Below are 24806 nucleotides of genomic sequence, written 5' to 3' on the forward strand. Positions count from 1 at the left end.
TCAGATAGTGGTTTGGTTGACTTTGCAAAAGGTGACATGTAAAGGCTTCATCAAATTCCTCTTTAATAAGAAACATTGACAACATTTAAAAATGTAGACTTATTTTTTTGAAAAGAACAATTGGAATGGATCATCATCTTCTTTTAAACTTCACAGCTGCCCTCCACACATCAGCCCCTTGTCCAAGGGTGATGTCTTCTGGTAAAACCTCCAATCCCAGAAGAGGTGGAAGGTTCTTTTGGTCCAAACGGCTCTCTAAGATGGACCTGATGCTGTACAGAGAGAGAGAGGGGAGAGGGTGTGAGGCACAGAGAACATAACTATGGTGGTGCATCTATTGTTTTCACCACAAGCATTCCTATTCATTTCCCTGGCCAGCTGCTTTTTCAACATGACCTGTGGCCGAGGGGATACGACTTAAGCTGCTTCCCACTGACAGATGGCTGCCCTGAGGGGGGTCACACTCTTGTCATGGGTGTCAAAAGGCTCCAAATCTAAAGGAGAATGCTGGGTGAGACCTCCACACTTTACTCTGATTATAGCTGTCTAGGATCAATGGATTCCTTCCCACCGGGGTGGTAATCTTTGAACCGACAATAGGCACACTTCTTACACACCAGCCTAAAATAAATTTGTATTAAAAAAAACAGAACAACAAAAAAAAACCCAACCAGAAATATTTTTAGAATGGTTTTGCCATTTGGCATCACACATGCCAAAGTCACAAATGGGAGCTAGTTGTGTTTTCTTTATGGGTGAGTGAATGCAAAGGGCTTTGGCTTACTCCCAGTGGGGTTGGTACCCTTCATCAGGCAAAGCCTTGCTTGTCTTCAGCAGCAGAACTTCATGCAGCTCCAAAGCGAAAGCATCGACATCGGCGATGGCGAGGAACGGCCTCAGCCCTCCCTCTTCAGCCTCAGACAGCTTCTGCTGGAACTCTGAGGGCAGCCGTTGAAATGGGTCCTGAACACATCGAGGGGGTGAATTTAAAGTTCAGCGCAGTGATACCAACGTGGTATCTGGGAGCTTCTCATGTCAGAAGGCGCTATGAGGAGATTAGGGTGTAGAAATGGAACTCTGTGATTTTAAGACTTGGCAAAACTAAAAAAAAGGCCAGTAAGTCACATTAGGTGACTTTTCTTCAAAAATCTGAATAGAAACCAAACTCCAACATGACACAGGGAGCTGTAAACATGAAACATCCAAATAAACCTGAATAAAGCCCACATGTAGAACCCCATTAAGCTACCCTCTAGTCATTGAATAGATCTTACATACAGATGCTTACCAGACATCAGTAACCAGGAATGACTTTTCAGTAATTTGTTAAAGTCTAAATCTTGATGTAATTTTAATCCCAGACATGTTAAAATTCTGTACAATTCATTGCCAAGCATATTTTTGGTTCCTCTAAATCTCTTTTACCATTTTCCTAAAAAAAAAAAAACCTACTGTCTTGGAAGGGTCTGCTTATTTTTTAATGAAAGAAAGATTCAAGAAAACAAAGAGAACAGTTCTGATGGGAACAATACACTTCTAGTCTGTTACACCTGGAATGGGGCAACTATTTCAATACCTACTTGGTTTCTTTGAAGAATCAGCTCAGATTTCCAACATGTGAGGAGCTGCCAGGTGAATATGCTGTGCTTCAATTTGCTCTCACTGAGACTCTGAAAAAAGTCACAAACTGTTGGTCCAATTCAGCTTAAGGTATATTTTCTGTCTAGAAAACCTGCAAAACCTGTTCATTCTGCTAATCTGCAGAGTCAACTTTGCCTTATCACAGCAAGAAAATGAAGGTCAGGCGATACTTTAGAGGCATAAATGCAATCGTATTTATATTTGGCTGACTAAAAACTGCAAAAATATGATCTGATGATGAGAGACGTTTAACTCCAGTGGACCCTGAGCAGGTGTGGAGCAAAACAGGGTGATGTAAAATTAGATCAACATTCTTGGCATAGCAGCATTGGGATGGAAACAGCCACCGCTTTAGAGGTTCCTACCTTGGCTACGGAGCTGGAAACCTGGGAGTCCAACTGCAGTGAATCGGTAAGGAAGGAGAGAAGCTGCCCCTGAGGATCCCCGCCTGTCTTGGCGAGAAAGCGAAGGCCAATCTCTAGCACAAAGACGGCGTCACACACATCTGTGTATGACCGCAGCACAGTTCTTATGGCGCCGCACACGGAGCCCTTCAACGGTGCCTGCAGGACAGACATGGAAGCTTTCAGCAGGCCTGCGAGACGAACTGGAAGGAATGCATTTGACCTCTAACAAAACTGTCCTTGCAAAATCCCACAGAGGAAGCGTTCTTAGCCTGGCATTGCTCGGTTCCTGGCGAACACTTTGGTGCCGTTAAACTGCAGTGAAATCTTTACCTGATGTATCTTGCCCCTGACCTCGTCCAGAACCACAGAGAAGTCCTGCAGGCGTCTGTTTAGGTACCTCGAGGTGTCCTAAATTTGATCAGAAAGGAAAAAGGAGCAGAATCTTTGATATCGTGTATTGTTTTTAGGATTTAGAGGCGTTTGCTTCTGTTGTGTGGACATGAAATGCTTCAGTTTGTGGCAGCTATGCTAATTGCTTCATGAGGTGGATTGGGTACTCGTGGATAATAACACAGAATTTATTTATTTAGTTTATTTATATTATTTTATTTAGTTTATTTGGTCTTTACCGCTTGGATAAGTGGTTTTCCAGCCAGAAACCGTCGCACCAGTTGCATCTGGATGGCTGGCAGATCGTAGCTGCTGCCTGTCTCACCACCTTTCTTTAGGGTGTAGTGGCAGTGGGCCAGAACCAGAGGCAGCAGCTCTCTCTCTGGATGGCACAGGGCCAGCTGGGTCTCTGATGTCTTCTCCAAAGGAACAATGTATTCCCTGAGGGGAGAGAAGAGGAGCGGATATCTACCAGCCTCTCTGAACCTGCGGTTTTTGACAGTTCTCACTCCACCCGAATTGCTGACCTGTCGTCCTGCCCACTCAGTTCTCTGGCCTGTCTCACCAGGCTGTTGTGAGTGTTCAACAACAGCCCAAGCAGAACTCGGAGGCACGAACCAGGTCCGCGACGACAAGGTTTCAGAAACTCTCCAGAGCTGTCTTTCTTCATCTCCACTTCACACAGCTGAACCTCCACCCCCAGATCTGTGGCTGAATATCATTCACACACGTGCACATTTACGGTTTCTACCAACTAACATCTCGATAGTCCTGAAGTCCTCTGGACATTACCGTTGTTTGCCACCTCTGCTTTCAGGCTGTTCCACACCTTGATGAATCTCTCCACTCTTCCCACCAGCGTCTTCTGCTGGTATCCTGAAGGGGAGGAGAGGAAATCCCGGTTTGTATTACATCATTGTTGCACAACAGTCCGGCTGTTGTTATTTTACGGGTGTTGGACAAACCTGCTGGCATGTTCTGCAACACCTCAGCGATGGTCTGTGAGCTGTGGTCTGATGTCCGAGGAAAGATTCTCAGCAGGTCGGACTGGAGCGCAGCCAGCTCAGGCAGGTGATGAAGCTGCTTCACACAGTGTATCTGGGAGTTCCAGGAGAAGTGTTCAATTATTACTGATCTGATCGGTATGGGGGAGGAGTTAAAGATCTGTACTGCAACCTGCCACTAGGGTACCAACTGAATATAAAAAAAGAGCAGAACCTTTTGGAGGAACATGGTGAGCAGGCCTAAGGAGCTGTGCCTTGCTGATTGTCCCACCAGCTGACTGAAACGCTCCACGGTCATATTCTCAGGTAGAGTCCAGAAAGAAGAGCGGTTCGTCGGGCAATCGGTAGGGAGGGACAGCATGGTCGTGGGGTCTCTGTGCAGACTATTTAATAGGGGACTTCCTACCATTTCATCACCTGTACTGATGCTTCTCTGAGCTTCAGCCAGATTCTGCTGCAAATCCTGGAAATAATCACAGAGAAACTGCTTCCGAATATCTGGAGTAAGTGGGTGTGTGTGCGTGCGTGTGCCTGTGTGTGTGTGACGGACCGCCTGTTCCGGGCTCATACCTGAAGGACTGGGCTGATGGCAGAATCGCAAACAAGCTTCTCCCACTGTTGTCGTCTCTGTTGGGTCGACAGATCCAATCCTCCATGACGAGAACCTTTGTTAACAATGAGCAGAGGGATTTCACCTGTCAACTCTAGAACATCTCGTCCTGTAGAACAAATGTTCCTCAGCAGTGTGTGTGCATGTGTGAAAGGAGAACATGCTCGGGAAGGTCACCTATGGTGCCTTCAGCACAGGCTCTAAGGATCAGATGAACCGTGATCGCTGTGTTGTCCAGGTTCTGATCCAGGGTGTGACCCAAAACACGCATGTCTTTCTCCAGGTGGTTCCAGAGAAAACCGGTCACGTCAGCAGGTCTGGGGTGGATCATTTCAGCAACACTCTACAACAAATCAGAGTACCACGAGATTATGGCATCAGGTCATTGGTGCCACTCGTGCAACACTGACAACGTCTCACTCTTTGATTTCTTATGGCGCCCTGGATCATCGCCAGGTGTGTGAGCAGTCGCAGGATGCAAGAGTGAGCATATAGCATCTGTCTCTCAGGCGCGTCTGTCCTCCGATACGCCTCTCCCAGTATGTGGCCAGTCCGAGTTTGATCTCTGCCATTTGAAACACACACAAAATAGGACGACAGAGCGAATTAAACCCAATTCTACGACCTCAAACCCAGCAGGACGACGCTTCCTGGTTTTTACCCAAGTCTTGTGTCTGTAGTAAAGCCCTGGACAGCATTATGGTTCAAGCCGCCGATGGGTTGTCCACAGTCTGGACATTTTGCTAAAACTACTGGTTTACCGCACTGTGGAAAAACACAGAATAGTTCGAAACATTCACTCAACCTCTTAAATGATTTTTCTATAGTGAGCTTTCAAGATAAAATGAATTCAGATGTGGTGGCGGTGCAGCCGCGCCTTTAGGCGACTGCTGATGACCTGCAGTGATTTTGTAACCATCCTCCAGCACTGATGGGCAGTAAATAACTCACATCTACCAATTCCTGTCAGAGATAAACAAAAAAGGTTCCTACCTCTCCCACAAAACAAGGATGTCCATTTGCGCAGTCTGCGTGGGACGGAAAGAAAAACAGTCATAAATCGTGATGCCGGTTGGTGGAGGACGGCATAAATCTGCCTGTCTGTATAAATACTCACAGTACTTTTGCAGCTTCTCCTTTTTTAACCATTCTCTGGCTTCACTCGTGTGATTGTCAGCCATCGTCGGCAGAAAAGAGTGCTTGAAGGAACATTTAGGACAACGTAGCTTTAATTTGAATGCAGATTGAGTAGAAAGTGTTCACACAGTGTGGATTTTTAATGACATAAGTCTAGTGGAGTTTGGAATGACCCTATCATGTGGTAGCTGCGTGAATAAAACCTGTGCCAAGAAACATGTAACTTACAGTAACGGTCTGAGGCTGGAAGGCAATCTTTTTCAGAGGAACAAGTAGGAGATTTCCAGTGAGGAGCACTGAGTCCAGATGAACAAGCAACTCCAGAAGGATCTGTCTCTGAATCGAAAGGCCTGCGTCCACACGGAGGCTCGAGCCCGCTCCTCCGATCTGATTGGACAGGAGTGCAGCACAGAAGTCCCTGTAGTCGTTCAAACGGAATCCTTTAAGGAGGTTTTCCAGTCTGTTTCTCTCCTGTAAGTTCATAGATGAACAAGTTCAACACAGGGAGTAAATTTAGTACTGAATCCAGACACCAAGCACGCATCACCTGCTCTGATGGACGTATGGCAGCAACATGTGACTTGTAGCGGCAAGTGATCTGTCTGAACAAGGCCAAGGCCAGGAGGCTGACCTGAGGACCTCTCAGCTTCTGGAAAGAAAAGAGGAATACAAAACAGGTACAGGGGAAAGTGATGAATATTAAATGAATCACTCAGTAAAGCTCAAAGAAACAGAACTCAAGACATTTTGGTTATGTAACATCTCTGACCTCTAGCGGTTATTAGAGGAACAGTACTGTAATTTCTTTTGTACATGACTGTCTGACCTCTATTTTTGCGACAGCGTCTTTAGCCCCAGGATCCAGTGTAAACGTGGCCACATCATTTCTTACGGCCTGGTATGATGTCCCACAGCAGAGGAACTGATCCACGCTTGTTGGATTCATAAGCTTAAAGAAAAAGAAAATATCCACCAATACGATGATTTGCATTGAATGGGCTTGGGAACAGTACTCAGTTGAAGGAATGAGAGCAACAGTTTTGCAACCATTTAGGTGTTAATTGATGGAATCAGAGCATTAGTGGTCTTCACAAGTGCAGAAAAAAAAACACGGGCAAAGCAGTTCAGTTAGCAATATAGACACATTCCAGATACCTGAAGTCGAAGGAGCTCTGGAGGGAAGACCCATCTCCATTGTGGGCAATTCATCAGGGACAGGACGCAGTCGACACCCGACAGTCTGTGGACAGCTCGAAGCAGGTAAACCCGGTACCAGTTGTTACCAGAGTACTCACACACCGCCTTCACTTGCTGCAGATACTGAGCATCCACATCATCTCTGCCTACATCCCACCAACAAACAGAGGATTTGTAACCTTTTCAGACCAGCGTCCCTCTGAACTGATGTGCGGCAGGGAACGTCACACACCTTGATCAGCAGCTTTTTCCAGCTGCAAGGCTGCGGAGTTCAGGCAGATCCTCAGCTTGGCTAAGTGGAGCAGGAACTCTGCGTGGTCTTCTTGCCTGTCTGGAGTCTGTTTCCTGGCGAACCGGCTCAGGAATCGAATGTCTTCTTGTCTCTGCTGCTCTTTACTCTCCGTTTCTCTTGCTTCGGAGCACATCAGCGAGTCCTGGAAGCAATAAAATTACACCAATAATATAGAAACGCAAAGCACAACTAACACCAGTATGACAACTGCCCCAAAGACATGCTTGACACTCACCTGGAAGCAGTTGACAAACAGCAGGTACAGTTGGGTTTTATCTTCACGGCTCAGGAGGTTTTCCTCCAGATTCTTCAGGTAAGTCTGAATGTGAACCTTCACCTGGTCAAAACTGTCAACACACCATTTTCGCCATGACTCAAGGACTAATAAACACTCTTGACTGAGGATTTAAAGATGGTCGGAATACAAATGACCATCTAATGTGCTCGTTTGAGCTGCAGATCTTGTGCGTGTCACGATTCCCTCCACCTGTGCTCACCTGTGCTGCATCAGCAGTTTTGGCAGCACGGATCGCACCACCGGACTGTTATCCACACACTGCAAGAATGGCGTCAGCTCCCTGGTCCTGTAAACATCTCCTGCGTGACGCAAAACGATAAAAACAGTTCAATGTGTGCGTTTTACATTTAGCGTCTTTATTGTTGACCGGTTTCCCCCCTGCAGACCGTTGGCAAAGACGAGGAGAGAGAAGAGCAGCTCCACCACTCCTTCTGCAGGCTGTTGTCCCTCTGACAGACAGAACCTGGACACCACTTCCAGGAAGAAGCCGTTACAGTAGTCCCGGATGGCTGCCTGCTGCTGAAGGGCCGCCCTAAATCAGGAAAAGATCCGGTAGACAATTCAATGGATTTTATTCCTCCAGCATCCACAGTGGCCTCAAGTTACATCTCTCAGAGTCTGAACTCTCTTAAGACAGGAAAGACTCGAGTTTAACAGAAGAGCCAAGGTCATAATGAAGAACCCATCTGGTTGGTGCTTAAAGTTCTGCTTTTTTCCCAACTCACTCAACGTTGGGAGAAACAGTGGGGTTGAAGTTCAGCGGCAGCTCCATCCTACAGGTAGGACAGCGTCTGTGTGACGGGAGGTAACGTTGGAGACATGGCAAACAGGTGATGTGCTGGCAGGGCAGGACGGAAGGCTTCGTGAACTCTTCAAAGCAGATTGGGCAGGAAACGCCGAACCTGCACGTGACAGAACGGCAGACCGGTTCAGCGATGGCGTTTGTATACATTCAGATAATATGCAGGCAGATCACGACCTCAGGTCCGGGTGAATGCACTCTTCATGAAGGGAGTTGAGGATCCGGATCAGCCGCTCCAGTGTGACCACACTCCGAACGTCAGGTGATTCGCTCGTCAGCTGTCAGACGGTCAAAAAGAGTCACTCATCCCTCAAGCGCCTTATTTTTGTTGATATTCTTTTTTTCTTTTTCGGTCGGCTGTTTTCAAATCTAAATGCTAAAAGGGTTTCTGCTGATGAAGTCGCTACGTGTCAAACATCACAGCGAGCAGAGCAGAAAGCTTTTGCAAACCTTCAGGATGAAGGGATTAAAGCGCTATGCTTACCTTGAGGTAAATGTTGCAGTGTTTTAACGCCACTTTAGTAAGTCTGGAGTCACTTTGAGGCAGTTTGAAAATGATGTGCTGGATAAAGGATGCGACCCCCAGGACTCCATGCCAGAGGGACCTGAGAGAACATACTATGCTATTTATATGGGAAAAAACTCCTCTTAAGGCTGATTAAGTTCCCTCAGACCCACCTGATGGAGTCCAACTCTTGCAGACAGCCACGGCTGCAGAGAGATCTGTATTTCTGTCCGAATGCTCGCTCCAGACACGGCTGCAAATACTCCACCCTGCTCACAAACTCCTGGCACTCTTGCAAGGATGTCACAAGCAGAGATTTGGCCTGTTCGACACAAACACCAAGAGCCAAGATGTCCTCGATCTGCCAGAAACACAGCAGACGGTTAACAGATACAGGAAGATGTGAAGGAAAAGGGATGCAGGATGAGATTATGCTTAAAGCACGCTTTATTGAACATAATTGAAGGCGCCACAGAGAGACGTTAGCAACAAATGAGGCTGGATGGACGGCCTGAGCTGAAGATGATGAGCAATGAAAATGAGAACCTCATTCTCACCATTTCTTGCCGTGACCCCTGCGGTGTGATGGAAGTGACCAACTGGGGCTGCAGCAGGAGGACGTGCTGGAGAGCGTCCAGTCTAGGGGCGAAACGTCTGGCTGCGGCCAGGATCCACGCTGGGGAGAGGTCACTGCTGACTCCCATGGACGCCTGAAGCTCAGACACACAACCCGACGTGGCCCTGAAGAACACCTGGACAAGAGATGGGAAGATCACGCCTGCTGTCATGTGTTCTACCCAATGTGTCACTTCATGAAGGTACCATGAGCTCATCCTTTGTCTTGATCTTCAGAGACAGCAGCAAAAAGTCCTGCAGGTAGTGGCGACCATACTGAGCTTTGTCTTCAGCCGAGAGCGTCTGGAAAAGACGTCCCAGCCTGCCGTTGTTGAAGGAACTCACAAACTGGAGGATCCTGCTGTCGTCACCTTCTTGCTTTGCTGCGGAGCCCAAAATTCAGGGCGTTCAGGGAGTTATCTTTTTTTTTTAAATCTTTCTTCTAAACGAGACAAACCTGGAATGAACTCCGACTCTTCCCACAGACATTCCAGGTGCAGCTTAAGGAGCCAGCTGAATGCAGCAGCGCAGTGATGTTCTCCACCGTCCAACACAAAGTAGTGCTGCACAAGCACTTCCTGGTCTGTCTGACTGCAAGACACAACACACAGACTCATTCCTGGTTAAGGATTTGAATGCATTGTTGGAACTGTTGAAGGAGTGCCACGGTACCTGGGCTTTTGGGAAGCTGTCAGGTCTAAAATCTGTGAATCCGCCAGGATGTTCAGCCACAGTTCAACCAGTCCACAACTGAGATTGCCATCAGACAGCAGTTCCAGGTTGGCGAACCGGTCCATCACCTCCACCATGCTGGCTAACAATGGAGTCACAACGCACTGAAGGTGGCGCCACAGGGTATGTCTAGCAGAGAAGGGCAGAAAAACTACGTCAGATCGATTGTTGCGCCAAATACAGCAAACATCACGCAAACGGGGCACAGTCGGGATTCCCAAAGCAGCTATTACAAATTTACAGTTAAGAAACCCCAATGAAACATTTCCTCCCTGTACGGCCATACCTGAGCGTCCCCCCTTCCTGCAAAGCCTGCCGTTTTTTGGCTTGTGTGCTGACCCAGTCTCTAGGAGAGGCCATCATCTCTTCTTTCTTTGTCAGCGCCTCCACCATTCGAGCCAACAGCACCTCCTGGAAGCGAGCTCCTGTCTCGCCGCCTGCGGCTCCCAGAAGAGTCAGAAGGATGTTTATCCGCTGCATGCTCCGAGAGGTCACGCTGCAGGTGTCCCGGAGCAAACCCACGGCTTTTTGTACGCACGATCGCACCAACGACAGACTGTGGAGGTGAGCTTGCTCTGTCTGCAAATATGGAAAAACAACTAAATTAGAAAACCTACACAGGTAACCGACATGACTATAATAAAATAGCATCTGCACTCACCTGGAAGTCTCCTCTTCTTCTCGTTTCTCCGCCTTCATTGTGCTCTATGCGAATGAGATTGTTTGAGGAATTTAAGGAATCGGGAAATCCAAAGAGAGCGAGTGGTTTTCGTATTGTGCTGTGCATACCCGGGGGTGCAGGACAGAATAGGCTGCTGATGAGGGTTCCACAGAAGCTGAAGAGATTCGAGCCCATGTCTTCAGGATCCCTCAGGTCGTCGATGTGCACTGAGTGCCAGACGCCTTTATGTTAAAAAATGAAACGTGGGTTTAAAACCATTATTGTATCCAGTGACGTTTCCTCATGTTAATTTCCACTTAGCAATCACCTCCTTGGAAACCAAGGTAGCGGCAGTAATTTTGGAATCTAGAAACCTTCACTACGAAGATCACCCAACAGGCCTGACCATCCAGTGATGCCAGGGAATTCATGGTGCAATACCTGGAATTGCCAGAGGTCAAAACTTTAAACTGTGTAATATCTGATTGCAGCATCAGCAGGACTGACTGAACCCTACTTTGCTGATGCTATGAGCTCATCGCTGCATTGGGCTTCTTCAAGGTCCAACTGGATTAGCAGCATGTGAAGGGACGGGTCAGCACGTTGCAGAAAGCTCCTGGAATGGAGAGGAGCATTAGATGAGAAAAGAAAACCTATCAAGGAAGAAGGCAGATGTTCGGAAAGGTTTTACCGTATCTTGCTGTAGAAAGAGGCCTCGGTATCAAACTGGTGAAGTGAAAGCAGGAGGATCTTCTCTGTATCCAGCTGAAGAGCTTGACCCATGGACCTAATGTCTGATCTGGTTAGCAGGCTGGAAAAGGTTGTGACCTGCATAGAATAAGAAAGAAGACAATACTGTCAGCGAAGTGGAGAAGAGAAAAGTAAAAAGTGCTCAAATATTTTGCGACGCACCTCAAAAAACCTGCTGGAACTCTGAGATGAGTTGAGGTGGTCCTGCAGGAAATGGTGAAGCGATCGGTGATGTTGTTGCTGAAAGTAGATCCTCTGGAGCTTCAGCACCTCCTGAGTTGCTAAATCTGAAGATTTGAGCCTGACCATTGCATCAGGCGTGGCACAGTCCAGCAAGAGACCCTTAGCTAAATTGAAGACTTCCTCTTCCTCCTCTTCCCCCACAGATCCAGCTATGACTTCTTTGTCCATCATCGCCTCTGTGGGTCCGTCTCCATTCGTCGCTATTGGTGCCTGTTCTCTTTCAGTTAGCTGAACCTCCATTGCGTCGTCCATCTGAAGGCTCTGATTCGTTCCATTGCTTCCACTTGAGTCAGCGGGTTGGTCTTTCTCCTGCTGTCGCTGGCTCCGAACGCTGTCATTGGTTTTTCGTGCTCGTCTTTCCAGTGCTTGCAGGAGAGCGCTGCCACAAGCATCGTCATGGTAGCCGATAAAGATATCAGGCAGGCTGAATCCCTCCAAGGCCTCACCGGAAAAGTCCTTAACCCATTCCATTAGTTTCTGGAGAACTCTGCGTTGCCACGGTTCCAAATCAGTACTTCTATCCAACCTGTGTTTTTCAAGCCTGTTGATGAGGGGTACAGGGAATTGCTCGTAGACCTTCTTCTGGTCCTCAGCCACTATCAGTCTAAAGTTTGAATGGACTCTACATTTGACTCTATGGGAGCCGAGACCAAGATCCACATATTGCTGTTTGCCCAGATAAACATAGTACTGGTTTAAAGCGTCATACAGACTTTCATAGAGATTTTGCATGTTGAGTAAGATGACCGTGCGCCCAGTCTCCATGCAGGTTTTCACTCGGTTGACATTACGGCAGATTTGAGCATATTCCTGGTCCTTTGGGAATCCCGAGCCAAAGACAATTTCCGGCTGGGGATTTTCCCCTTTGCCAAAAATTTGTTGCTGAAGGATGTGAAGAGCTGCATTGTTGGTGGTGAGCAAAAGGAGGTAGCGGCTTTCTTCGTTGGTGTCGCGGTCAAGATTTTTACGCACCATTTGTAAGGTGCTGGGTCTGGGAATCTCCATTAGGTGTTGGTCAATCTCCTGGAAAAATACCAGAGGGTTGAAGCCTTCTGGCTGTCCGCTGAAGTTACGCAAGATGGCCTCTACCAGCTGTTGGCCATCAGGCTCTTGCTGTGTCAGTTTGACAGTGGCAAACAGCATTTTGACCAGGCTGTAATAATCTCGCAGACCAAAGAACTGATTTTTGGAGGTCTCCACGCAGATTCGTGAGAAAGCCTTTGCTAGCAATGGGAAGAGTTGTTTGATTTTCAGGAGAATTTGTTTGGAGGATGCACAAATTCCATTGGCAGTTTCAACAAGTTCATCTTCACTTGGATCTCCTCTGGACACAAATATCCCTCTGTTCATCTTTGCTGGGTCAAGAGCCCAGTTTGAAATGCCCACAAAGCCCACCTTCATGTGCGGATCTGGCTTGTCACTGTCAATGCAACCATCCTCAAGGAGGGGATGAAGTGTCTTGAGGGGCATCTGAGGAGAATCTTCTGCCAGCCCTATCTCATCTAGCACCACCACAGATACGTACTCTTCCATGTTTTTGTCCCTTTGGAATCGGGCACAACTCCTGAAAGTTCCTATGATCCCATCTGGACTGGAGTGTGGGCTGCACTGGAAGGAGACCATATGAACTTGTTTGAGGTTTCTGAAGAGTCCGGTGTGTGAGTTTTGGCCCTGCATTGCATCAGCCACCACAGTTTTAGCGAGCGACTTGGAGCTTCCTGGCTTGCCAACCAGAAAGAGAGGAATCCTAAGTTCAATGCAAACCACCATGAGAAACACATTCTCTTTGAGAGCAACGTTTTTGGCGATTGTTTCTCTTGTCTTAATGTTCTGAAGAAAGGTATCTTGACAATTTGAGATCTCGTCTTGCAACGCTTCTGAGGAGTGCAGAGGCGTTGGAAAGTACTTGCAAATGACTGCAAGGTACTGATCTTTGTCAACCAGAGATGGGTAGTAGCAGACTCCTACTGACAGAACCAAGCACTTCAGTGTTTTCTGCACCTCACTGAGATTAGAACTGTTGCTGAAAAGGAGGTTGCAGTGCTGGTAGAACCACACCAGCACTCTCATAGACCTCTCCACATCCCTCAAACTCACAAAACTGCACTCATCCTTCCGGGCTCTCATATACTGTTGGGAGGCACTCAGAACTTCTGAAATGATGTCCTTGCAGACCACAGGTAAGCCGTAGTCCTCAACTGTCTTCTGCACTATCAGCCTGATGTAGGACAGCTCTGTAGAATCCGTCAACTGGCCAAAGTCCCAAACTAACGAAGCCATGCTTGGCGGCAGAGGATGAACCCTGTACACCAGCTGCCTCAGAGGGACTTTGCCGAGACGGTCCTGCGTTTGGTCGGCTCTCACCCTATATCCTAAACCCGCACGTTCCAAACGTTCGACCATTTCAGGTGAGTGCTTCCTGTAAGGATTGCAAGCAGCTATTATTTTCAGGCCGGTGTCTGCCTGCAGAGGTTTACCGTTGATTGAGCGGTCACACAGGATTTCCTTGATGGCATAAACAGCTTCAGTGGTGTTGGCTTCATCAAAGAACAAAATGGTGTCCAGCTTGTGCACTTGCCGGTTCTTATCAGCAAGTACCTCGGCCTCTCTCACCTTTCTGTGGATACTGTCTGCTGTGGTACCACCGTGCACCTTCACGAGGACCATGTTCTCGACTGTTTTGTCCCCCCTCTGCATGGCACAAAGAAAACTGACCAACCTGGTTTTTCCACAGCCAGTCTCCCCCATGATGACAACCGGAATTCCACATCGGAATCTCATGTGCACGGCCAACATTTTCATCACATTATCAGCCGTCAGTTCATATGTTGGGTCCGGGTCAAAGTTCCCATCCGACATCCCTTTTGTCGCACCGACAACAAGTGAAATTCGTCTGATTTTGTCCTTCCGGGGCAACTGGTCAAAATCTTCATCGAGAGAAATCCATTGTCTTTTCAAATCTTGAAAAAGTCTCTCTGACATCACATCCTGTATCAGAACTCTCCCACTCCGAGGATCGATGGCTATTAGAGTGTTTTGTCTTTTGCACGCTTTCACGTTGAAGCCTAGGAAAGACATCGAGAATCGGTCTGCGTTAAAGAAAATGTATGGATGAGACTCATTTTCCCAGCGCTTCCGAACAGTCAGAGAGGCCAATAGGTCGTCAGTGAGGCTGCCCTCCATGCCTACCCTAGGACTTTCATCGCATGTGTTCAACGATGGTGAGGCAAAATCTCTCGCCATTAGAATCATGAACTTCACGATGAAGTTCTTGAAGCCAGGAAGCTGATTACCCAGAAAATTTGGATCGCAAAAAACCGAGTTCTCACAATCCTTCAGCTGCACATTGAGGAACGAGGAGAAGTTCTTCAACTCTGCCCAAGATGGATCCTGCATTCCACAGTGGGACAGAAGGTGATGGATGCAATCAAAGGGATCCCCTCCCCTAAATCCTTCCTGGTAGCTAAAATGATCCAGGTTTTCATTCCTGCTGTAGAGCCTCAGGTATTGATATGGTCTTTGAATCTCCGCACTGCAAAACTCTTGTTCATCCATCAATGGGTCAAGGGTCTGTTTCATCTGGCGCCCCCTATTGTTCAACAGCTGTTTGACATCTTTTGGAGGTCGACACTGGATGGTAGGCAGAACATCCAAAAGTCCAAGTCTCTATGTTAAGGAGTGAGAAATTACTCAACATTTATATATTTATCTATTTTACATTCATTTAGTTACATTTTCCAACATTAACTTTTGTTTTAGTTTGTACCCATTTTGCATTTGTGACTCCAGGGAAACTACTTGCACAATCTAGAACATTCTAATCCTAATAAACCTGTTCTTTTAAACATGAGTGCGATCTTAAGATGATACCTGCTTTGGCTGCTTCGGAGGCAACAAAACCTCAACAGTGATCAAGTGTGACGCGTTCCTTCTCCACAACCTGCCATGGCTGTCGCTCAAACAGCCCAAAACCAGCAGGTGGAACAGCAGCTCCTCCAGACCGGAACGAACCTTGAAGAATTAAATAAAAGCATTTGGGTAAAGCTTAAACTCTCCATCCAACAACTGAGCGACCTGCCTGCAGAGACAAAGGCCTGAACACTCACTCCTGCAGTGTCAACGTGCAGGAGAACGGGGTCCTGCTCCCTCAGCGGTTCCAGTTGTTCAGAGAGACTTTTAACCAGAGAGTCTCTGTTGACGTGTAGATCGATCAGTCTGATCCTCATGCGTTTGGCCCTAGGATCTTTTTGCTGTAACTTCTCAAACAAACGATCCACATAAAGAGATTTTCCTGGCAAAGAAGCACACATTCTCTTTTCTTCATGCTTTTTGTGTGTACAGATGTTTTTATCAGCATCGGTCTTACCAACTGCAGGTCGCACCGATGACACCATCCAGACTGAGAGGCCCCCCGGGGACGCCTGCGCCACGCCGCTTTGCGGGAGCGTATTTTTTGCCAAGTGGTGACGCAGATATTTTTCGACAGCTTCCGGCGTTTGACTCGCGCCAGCCTGAACTTTGTAATTGCTGAAGAACGACGGCACATATCTGTGCTGATGCTCAACAGGACTTACTATTATCAAGCGATAACGTGGCTCTGCATTTCTCTTTAGAACCTCAAAGAACTCCCCGACAGCCACGCTGACTTCGTAGCCCAACAATCCTGGATTCACAAGACAATAGATCTTCTTCTGTAGGGATACTTGGCAGAGAGCTCGGCGAAGGAAGATCTCCACCTCTTCTTCTGTTGTGTCCTCTCTGCAGACCAGAACCTCGTCCGCTGACGGCAGCGGCTGCTCTAGACTTTCCATGTAAAAGCCCACGGTGCTGGTAAAAAGCTCTGCACTGGGACAAAGCACGAGGTTGGGTTTACCCTCCTGAAGAAATGAGGAGAGCTTTCTGGCAACGTGCTGCTGGTTCAGTTCAGACAGACAAGACAGGAAGGACGCCAGAGTTGAGACGTCCAAGTACTGGGTGAGGAACTGTGCCATGTTGCGTTTAAACTTGCACCAGAGGCTTTCTAGCCCGGACCCATCATCCTTCCCGATGGAATCCCATTCCATGTTGTCATCGTCTTCATCGTCTGATGAAAACTGCATCAAATCATCAGCATGTGGTATGTCCTCATCAGCCTTTTCTTCTTCTTCTATGGCATACTCACCATCTCCCACTTCATCAGGTTTCATACTGACCGCACTGGTGTAAGCAGCTCTGATGTCAGCTAAACTGCAATGAGGCTTTATGGGTAAAAGCAGATGCCGCAAAAGTGGAGGAACTGGTGCCAGTTGCCAAACTTTGAGCACCCAGTGGCATAAGTACACCATCTGCTCCGAGGTGTAGAGGTTGAGCAAGCTGAATTTGGAGCGCATCTCCCCAATGAAGGAGTGCCATTCAGCCTGACATCTGTCCATGGAGCTGGTGAGCATCCTCAACTTCTCCGTTACCTCACCGTAGTACAGCATCTCCTTCCCCATCAGGGACACGAAAGTAACGCGGACACACGGTTGCTGCTGTGGGCAACACTGGATCTCGGCGCTCCAGCTCCTGAAGAGCATGTTGCCGGATGTTTGCATGTGAAGGAGAATGGTGCTCAATCTCTGAACTCCTTCAAACACCTACAGTACACCGAGACATTAATGTAAACAAGGTGGCGTCTCAATTTGTCCTTTAAAACAGGGGTTCTCAACTGGTCTCACTCCGGGATCTACATTTTCCCATGGTCATTAAGTCATGGGTTTGTGTCCCACCATCTTACCTCCTATAAAAAGTCAACCACTTGGTAGCTAACGTGGCCACCACGGCGGCCGCACATGTCTGAGGTGTGCCTTTTAAAATACCTGTAAGCTATTTTTACAAAATAAAAGCCATGTCCAACATAAGATGCACATTAATATTATTTACCCTTTTGACCAGCTGTCCACAAACCACCCAAGACCCACTTTTGGACCGCGACCCACCAGTTGAGAACTGCTGCTTTAAAACACATTTTCTCAAATGTGTCACCTCAAATGTCAAATGTCACTGACCTCTGTGAACCGGCAGACTTGTTCTCTGCTGCACTCCCCTTTGGTGGACATGAGCATGAGTTTGTTCTGGAGCTCTAGAAGCTCTTCAAGCTTGTATGTCTTTGGCTCTCTGCCTCTTTTAACTGTCAACAGGACCATGTTTTGCAGACACATCTGCAAACACAGGAAAAGGTAATAAATAAAGACGCTTCCCCCACGTGCCAGGATATCTGCCTGATCTCTAGGGTACCTTCTCTGTCCTTTCATCCGACCATCCTATGTTATAAACTCCGTCAGCATTAATGGCTGAAGCCAAGGAAAGGGAAGACTGCTCCACGGAACCGTGAGTCTCCTTCAGCGATTTCAGCCAGCTCAGCAGTCGAGTGGATTCTCTCTGGAAAAGGAACCAGTTCAGCCATTCTCACTCTGCAGTTTTACTTCACTAAATTTTCTTTAAAAGCAACAGTGACTGTGTGAATGAATGGAGGGACTGAACACAGGGGATAAAGTACCAGTTTATCCGGAAGCCTCTCGTCTCTAGACTGGTTTTCAAAAACCTGCTCAGCACACTTCATGAAGTCCCGAAAGCCAGCTTGAGGGTGGAGGGAGTAGAGGAGAGAAGAGTAACCCGTCACCGCATCGTGGAAACAGGCCACCTTGTCGATTTCTGTGTCGTTCTCTCCCGCTGTTATGGAGGCCAGCTCCACATAAACCTTCACATCGCTTCTATCTGCAGAGGGAGGACAAAGGTGAGCGGACATCACCGGCAAAATGCATGAAGATGAGATGGTCTCACTTTTAAGGTTGTCTTTGACCCAGCTGACCAGAGATTGGCTGGCTAGAAACTCCTCCAGGCAGACTGCCTGCTGCTCGGTTACTGTGGAGATTTGAGCTTTAGCGGCGAACAGGTCCTCAGTCAGGGACCCCAGGGCCCGCTGCTTAAAAGCATCTTCTCTCTGTCAAACGGTCACAAACAGAATTCAGTCATTGTTTCGGTTTCTCCAAACAAGAAAAGTGAAACTTCTTTGATTCAGCTGATATCCGGATTTCACTTTCATGTCGGATCATCAATTTACCAGCTGGGTGAGGGGGGTGATTTCATCAAAACTCCCAGACAATTTCATTTTTTCAGCGATTCCCAGGATGACGCCGGCCGCCGCTGCCGCCTCACAGAGACATCGATACTCTTGAATCTGCCTGAGGGTCTCCTCCACCCAGTTCTCCTCCAGAATGCACATCTTGGAATCGCGGAGTGTCTCTGCCATCAGGTTCAGCTCCCTCCTCAAGACTGTACCATCTCCCTGGTCTCCGCTCTCCAGCAGAATCTGATCGAGCTGTTGGAAAGTGATACTGCTGTTTGCGATGCTGGTAGCATGCTGGAAGAACTTTGCCTGGAGAGGTTTCCAGACGTTTTCGTAGATTTGTTTCAGGCTGGCAGCAACGGGGGCTGGGCAGGGTTTCCTTGAGGAAGCCAAATACGCAGCCTCCCTGACCCAGAAGGACAGAATCAGGTTGCTGTTGTGCAGCCGTTGCATCTCGTTGGCCATTTTCAGGGTGTCCAGACTGGCTCTATACCAGAGGGCCTGGGGGGGAGCGCTCTTCCCCAGCGTCCCGTCATGGTTAAAGGCCTGAACGAGCACCAGTCTGTTCAGGCTCACAGCTTTCAGGTCTGCAGTGTGTTGCTCCTCCAGAGATGCCATCTCAGGAACTGTGAGGAGGACAACGCTGTGACTGAATGTTGTTATTTATTCAGGTCACGCCGCTCACGTGCAACCCACCTGTAATGCTTTCCGTCACCTTCCCAATCATCTTGATGAGCGTGTCTATTTGCTTCTTCCGCAAGATAAAAAGGTTTAAGTCTGCTTCCCTCTGAGCCAAAACAACGTCTGCCTCCACAGGAACTGTCTCGATATTAGTGTTTTTCTTGTCTGTGGATGATATAAAACACTTTTTTCTCCTGGACAAATGAATGATGTGATCCTGAAAGGATGCTGCTGACATTTAGGGCACTTACACTGCTGGAAAAGCGTTTTAAACTGGTTCTTATATTGAAGGCAGGTCTGCAGGTGTCCCAGGAGCACATGTCCTTCAAGCAGAGCCTCCAGCAAGTTGTGCAGTTCTGTCAGACAGCTGTGGATCACCTGTCCTGCAGCGTCATCCACCTGAATCAGCCTCCACTGACCTAGAATGGACGATAAGTCCATCAGTGCAGACAACACAGACCACGTACGTGCATATCAACAAGCACAGTTTAAAGTGGATTACCCTGAGAAAGAAGGTGATTTACGGCAGACTGAGGATCGAGCAGCTGAGTGACGGGATCGCCCCCGAATCGAGCGGCGGATTCAAGCACAAAGGCAGACGTGACGACAGCAGGGAGACGGCTGACCTGGGAGCTGAGAGTCTGCATCAGGTCTCCCTCTTGCCCTCTCTGCAAAGACAGAAAAGCCAACTCTGATCACTCATAGCTCACACCACCAGCAGGTCCTGGAAGTGAAGTAAAAAACCACAGCAACAAAATGCAAACAGTCGATCTTCATCACAAACCTGGCAGATTGAGGCGACAGCAGACTGACACCGCTCACTGAAGCAGGCCTGGACCACAGGGTGGCTTTTCTCTAGGACTGACAGAGACGACTGTAGGCAGCACAGCAACACTTGATCCTCATCACTGGCCTGCATAAAACAATGAGGAACAAACCAGGTTTCTTAAGGGAAACACTTAAACTTTCTCCTTGGACATACAAACCCACAGACTTCCAATCTTAATGAAGATAATAATGGGAAGACTTGGTGGACTACATTTCCCAGAAGACATTTGAGCTGTCATTTACTGACCCTGGAAATCCTCTTCTTCAGGGCTCTTTCTAGATTCAGTCTCCAGGAGGAGGAAACATCTTCAAGAGAGCATTCCACCCTCAGCAGTGCGTCCCACATCTAAAGAATATCAATGATTAGAGAACTCTCATTTCATCACCAAATAAACAAACCAAACCAAATATCCTGAACTCCTTGACCTCAATTTCCTTTGGGTAGGTGAGGGTTTTTGATGGCGTCACAAGAGGCTTTTGCAGCAGCTCATCTCTCCACTCCCTCATGTGCTGCTGGGTGACCTGAAGGTCCTCCAAGAGTTTCTTCTTAAAGGCTTCAAACTCCTCTGCGGAAGCCTAAAAGGTAGAAAAGGAACGCAGTGAGGCACCGGTCCATAAGGAGGCAGCAGCACGGTCGTGACAGGACGATTACGTTGGTCCTCCGTTCAGCATCCAGGATCTCTGCCAACCTCAGCACCAGCTGGAAGGACAGGACGGCGGTCTGATGACCAGAGACGAGTCGGACAAGTCCACACGTGCTCCTCATCACACTGACGCTGCTCTTGAAGGCTTGCTGGATATTTTCAAACTCAGTGATCCTACAGACACAAAGTGAAACCCTTACAGGGGGAACAACACCCACCTAATCGGAGACACCTTGAGCCGACTCACCTGTCGGCTCCGAGCAGGACGCGTGTCAGGATACCCTGCGTGGGGGGGGAAAGAACCGCAAAATGAGTCGCTCGGTGGATGAAAAGGTGCGATTTTAAACGGCGTAACCACCTTCATGGTCTCCTGTACGCTGCTGCTCGCTTCCACTCCACATTCCCTGAGCCTGTACAGCAGACTCTGGAGCAGATGCTCAGCAGGGACACCTGTAAGATCCGAGAATTCCGGAAGGTCCTCAAACGCCAGCAGAGCTAACCAGCTCAATAGAACCAGAGGCCTGTCTTTGGCCATCGGCGCATGTGTCCGGATCAAGTTCAGAACTTTCCTGTGAAAATGAAACGCGGCTTTTTACAGAAGCCCTGTTGCAACTGCGGTCGGCGGGAGGAGATTGACTCACTGTCTTTTGTCCTGGCGGAGCCGCAGGTTCCTCCTGAATGGGCGGAAATGGACGTTTTCCAGTCCTGACCAGTTTTCCTCTTCCACAACTGGACCCAGCCTGGTGGCGTCAGCTCCTGGGTGCCTGAGCCGGAGGAGCAAAGGGATGAGCAGGATGACCTCCGACACCATCTTCTGTGCGCAGTGGTTGATGAGGCCCAGGACAACGCTGTGGAGACACGGGAGAATGGCGACGATGCAAATAGAAGATTTCTTTACGTTCGTTACGTTCTTCCTCACTGTTGTGCGTTTGGGAAGGAAGCGGGCAGGAGCTCCAGGCTTGTGTTGTCCATCGGGGTCTCAGGGGACAGCAGGAGACACAGCTCAGCCCAGCCTTTCACCCCGAGGTCAACGCTGAGTTTCCTGGCGATCACGAAAACCGAGAGACCCACAACGAGAGGGCTCGCCTCCCTCACGCCATCTGGCATTTCCTCCTTTGGCTCCCTTCTTAGGATGCGAATCAAAGTCTCTGTGATCAACTCGGATGCCTGTAAATAAAAAGAACCTTTATGAACCGGAACCCAATTGAATAAATACTTAGAAGCCTTCTTTCTTTCCACCCACCATGATCGTGGGAGGGTGTGATCGATCTGGATACACCACCCTGGTATGTGCAGAACCGAGGCTGTCGCTAAAATGTATCAGGTCGTTGCACAAGTTGTCCGTGCTGGGTTTTTCCGCAGGAGACCATTTCTGGAATATTCTACAGAGCAGATGTTTCACAGACAGATGCCAATCATTTGACACCTCATCAGCTTTTGATTTATTCAACCCAACCAATTGAAGGCTGGATTTCCATAAACTGCGTTCCTCCTGCCGACCAATGAAGCCTTCGTAGATATGCAGCTCTGCAGGAGAGAGCAGCAGGTTCGTTGACATTGGTAACACCATGTCTTGGCATCCCGAGATGTTACCTTGTTTTACCTTTAATGTTTTGGTTGGATGGAATCAGGATGTGTCTGGAGGCAAATTCAATTATATGTTTTTGTCGGTGCCTTATGCCAAATCGATAAGAAAACCATTGGCCTCTCATCATCAATTTTTCTTCAACAAGGAGTTCTGCTTCCACCAGATAAAGTCCCTGTTTTTCACCACTGCAAAAAAATGTTAAAAGAACAAGTTGAAAATTGAATTTAAACCTCTGTCTCCCCCTACTGGTAGAGATACAAATGACAACAGGTGGCACTGAAGCCTTCCCAACACTTAAAATGTGTCCGTATCAGCCAGAAAAAGACTACAGATGTTGCAGATGGTAGATTCCTTAATTCTGAATCTGATGGCCCGCTAACGCGCACAGGGGGAGCTTTTCCCACCATGAATACTCACGTGAAATGCGTCAGATGCAGTACAGAGTACTCATCTCCATAAACCAAAATAAGCTGGTCCAACTCTCGGTTGAACCCGAACTTCCTGTCCAGTCGAGCATAGACGTGAAAGGTGAACATGGGTGCACCCGGAGGAGACGTCATCGGGGTCTGACGGCTGTGGACACAAACACGCCTTTGACGTCTCTGCTTTTAACTCAGGATGTGACGTGAGCGGGAAGAGTCAACTCACCGTGGGGTTTGGGGCGGTTCTGAGGGTTCCCGTGGGGCTTCAGAGGTGTCCATGGCAGCCTGTCTCTTGGCTTCGCCCCCGGCCGACACAACCATCGCGTACGTTTTCTGACCATCGCCACATGACGTCCCCACGGAGGGGCTCTCTGCGGGGTTCGGTGACCCTCCATCATCACCACCGGTCTTTCTCCCTGGTGCCTGAGCAGAATCCTGGTCTGGGTTCTTCTGCTGTTCTTCCTGCGGCGGTGACGCGACGGCGTCAGACCATGTGACGTTGGCATCGCTCTGCTCTTCTGTCTGTGTATTCTGGTCGCTGCGACGAACCACCAGAGTTTGGGTGGATGCGTCTGCAGCTTCGTGGTGCCACGTTTGAGTCTTCTTGTGAACCATCTTCGGGTCTGTTGTCTCCTCAGCTCGGTGTCCTTCATGGAGATCCACGCGTTGCATTCCCGCTGGTGTCGGAACAGATGAATTCTCCAAACTGTCCACCGCCGGACCTTCAGCATCTCCTTTAACCCTTGAGCTGCTCCCTTTTCTTCTTCTTCTCTCTCTCTTTTTGACCTTCCCCTGAGCATTCCTGTTGACACTGGAGGGGCTTTGGTTCTGGAACACACATTGGTGCGTTTTTAGGTGGGTTTGGAGTCTGATTTACCTGTAATTTCATGCGCTTTATTACCTGGTTTCTTCTGCGGGATCTTTTCAGCCTGACATCAGCTGTTTTCCCCTGCGGCCCAGAGGAGGAGTGGCTGTTTCCTGCTCCCTCCTCCATCTTTACTCTTCCCTTGTCTTTCTCTAAACTCTCAGCATCGTATTAAATCTAGTAAAAGAGGCAAGGACGAAACAAAAGATTACCATACTTCTTCCTAAAAACCTTGCCTTTGTCTTTAAATTGTTGCCTATTTAAAGGAAATGATGTTTGAAAAAGGGTTTTGATTGTTAAGGAATGGTTTTATGAGAGATGAAACTGAAGGTGTAAACTTACTGGAGACAACCAGATCAGAAAACTTATATAAACTGGATGAATGAACCCACATTGATACCAGACAGTTATATCACAGATCGGTGACAATAAATGAATAACTGACAAAAACAACTCACCTGCAAATGATCCTTTAAAAGCTATAAAACCCGTCCCTAAGTACCTTCAAACACACAAATATTAGCGTTTAGATGCGAGCACTTTTATACCTACATTTACACTTTAATAAAAAAATAGATTTGGAAATCTGTCCATAAGTGAGCAGCTAATTATCATATGGAATTACAAATATATGACCGCATTTGTTTCTCATGGGCGTGACAGTAACCATTCAATATATCATTTAAACCAAGTGCGCATCATTCCAGCTGTTTATTCTGTTCAACTAATAATAAAGCTCTTCTCTTTTACAAAGCAGGCGTGAAAATACTACCCAAGCGCAACTGTAGCATTGAGGGTTACACTTATTGAAGCATAGTTTTCTGCTTAATATAAAACTTACCTGTGTGATCGACTCACTTGTTCAACTCTGAGCCGAAGAATCCAGTTTGAGTAATCGATGAGTCGTGAGGTCACATTAACAGGGACCGTCGTTAAGTTCACCAGCACTTTTAGGTAAAACACTATCTAAAACACTAACTACCACACAAAACCACCTGAAGTCAATCTGTTATCAAGAAAAAATAATACTCTCCAAAAATAGTTCTTTAGCTGGATGAAGGGCAGATAATGTCATCCGAAGTAGACTTTTCGTCCTTTGTTTAAGCTCTTAAATTATTGACGGTCCCTAAGCTTGAAAATAAACCTTTCGGTTTCATTTCTCAGACAGAAAGAAACTTAAAAGTGTGTTTTTAGAAAGATTTGTAGAACCACAACTAACACTGCATCCAAGCGAAAGATGGGGGAAGGCAATTGGTATTTGACCTTTCCGGCCGTGAAACTTGCATTTAATTTGCAGCCCAGATGCATCATTGCCAATGATTCATCAACTTTCTTTCAGGTCCAGATGCTGCAGCCTGTGCATCTGGGTTCTTCTCTGAATGCAGGTCGTCCACAAAGGCCTCCAGG

At 47.8% G+C, this 24806-nt stretch overlaps 1 protein-coding gene across 2 annotated transcripts; it reads right to left on the minus strand.

Annotated features, from left to right (window-relative positions):
* Positions 1-39: 39 nt before the first annotated feature.
* rnf213b (ring finger protein 213b) lies at positions 40-24320 on the minus strand. Of its 2 annotated transcripts, XM_011606948.2 has the most exons (65): positions 24241-24320; positions 23858-23901; positions 23436-23576; positions 22761-23362; positions 22530-22685; positions 22128-22297; positions 21768-22051; positions 21444-21691; positions 21166-21372; positions 20883-21093; positions 20772-20806; positions 20533-20698; positions 20307-20456; positions 20128-20226; positions 19837-19965; positions 19555-19720; positions 19304-19471; positions 19068-19217; positions 18366-18997; positions 18086-18245; positions 17802-18019; positions 17540-17683; positions 17311-17463; positions 15651-16899; positions 15391-15575; positions 15155-15295; positions 11204-14950; positions 10983-11119; positions 10809-10907; positions 10620-10732; positions 10420-10533; positions 10292-10335; positions 9917-10209; positions 9571-9759; positions 9356-9489; positions 9106-9281; positions 8841-9035; positions 8457-8644; positions 8263-8383; positions 7956-8056; positions 7702-7878; positions 7363-7508; positions 7176-7275; positions 6914-7025; positions 6619-6820; positions 6345-6532; positions 6016-6138; positions 5737-5838; positions 5418-5660; positions 5170-5251; positions 5046-5080; positions 4714-4817; positions 4473-4617; positions 4230-4395; positions 4013-4107; positions 3657-3905; positions 3404-3536; positions 3231-3314; positions 2966-3149; positions 2678-2879; positions 2379-2456; positions 2007-2204; positions 1581-1670; positions 785-963; positions 40-272 (listed from the first exon to the last, which is right to left on the minus strand). In XM_011606948.2, the coding sequence occupies exons 3-65, from the start codon at positions 23526-23528 to the stop codon at positions 134-136; spliced, it is 15123 nt and encodes a 5040-aa protein (XP_011605250.2). In that variant the 5' UTR covers positions 23529-23576; positions 23858-23901; positions 24241-24320; the 3' UTR covers positions 40-133. The 2 variants fall into 2 exon arrangements, with proteins under 2 accessions (XP_011605250.2, XP_029692766.1); XM_029836906.1 differs by lacking the exon at positions 23858-23901 and having other exon boundaries at positions 24241-24318.
* Between the last annotated feature and the right edge of the window lie 486 nt (positions 24321-24806).

Source organism: Takifugu rubripes, chromosome 1 (assembly GCF_901000725.2).
Source record: "Takifugu rubripes chromosome 1, fTakRub1.2, whole genome shotgun sequence".
In the NCBI taxonomy this organism is placed as follows: domain Eukaryota; kingdom Metazoa; phylum Chordata; class Actinopteri; order Tetraodontiformes; family Tetraodontidae; genus Takifugu; species Takifugu rubripes.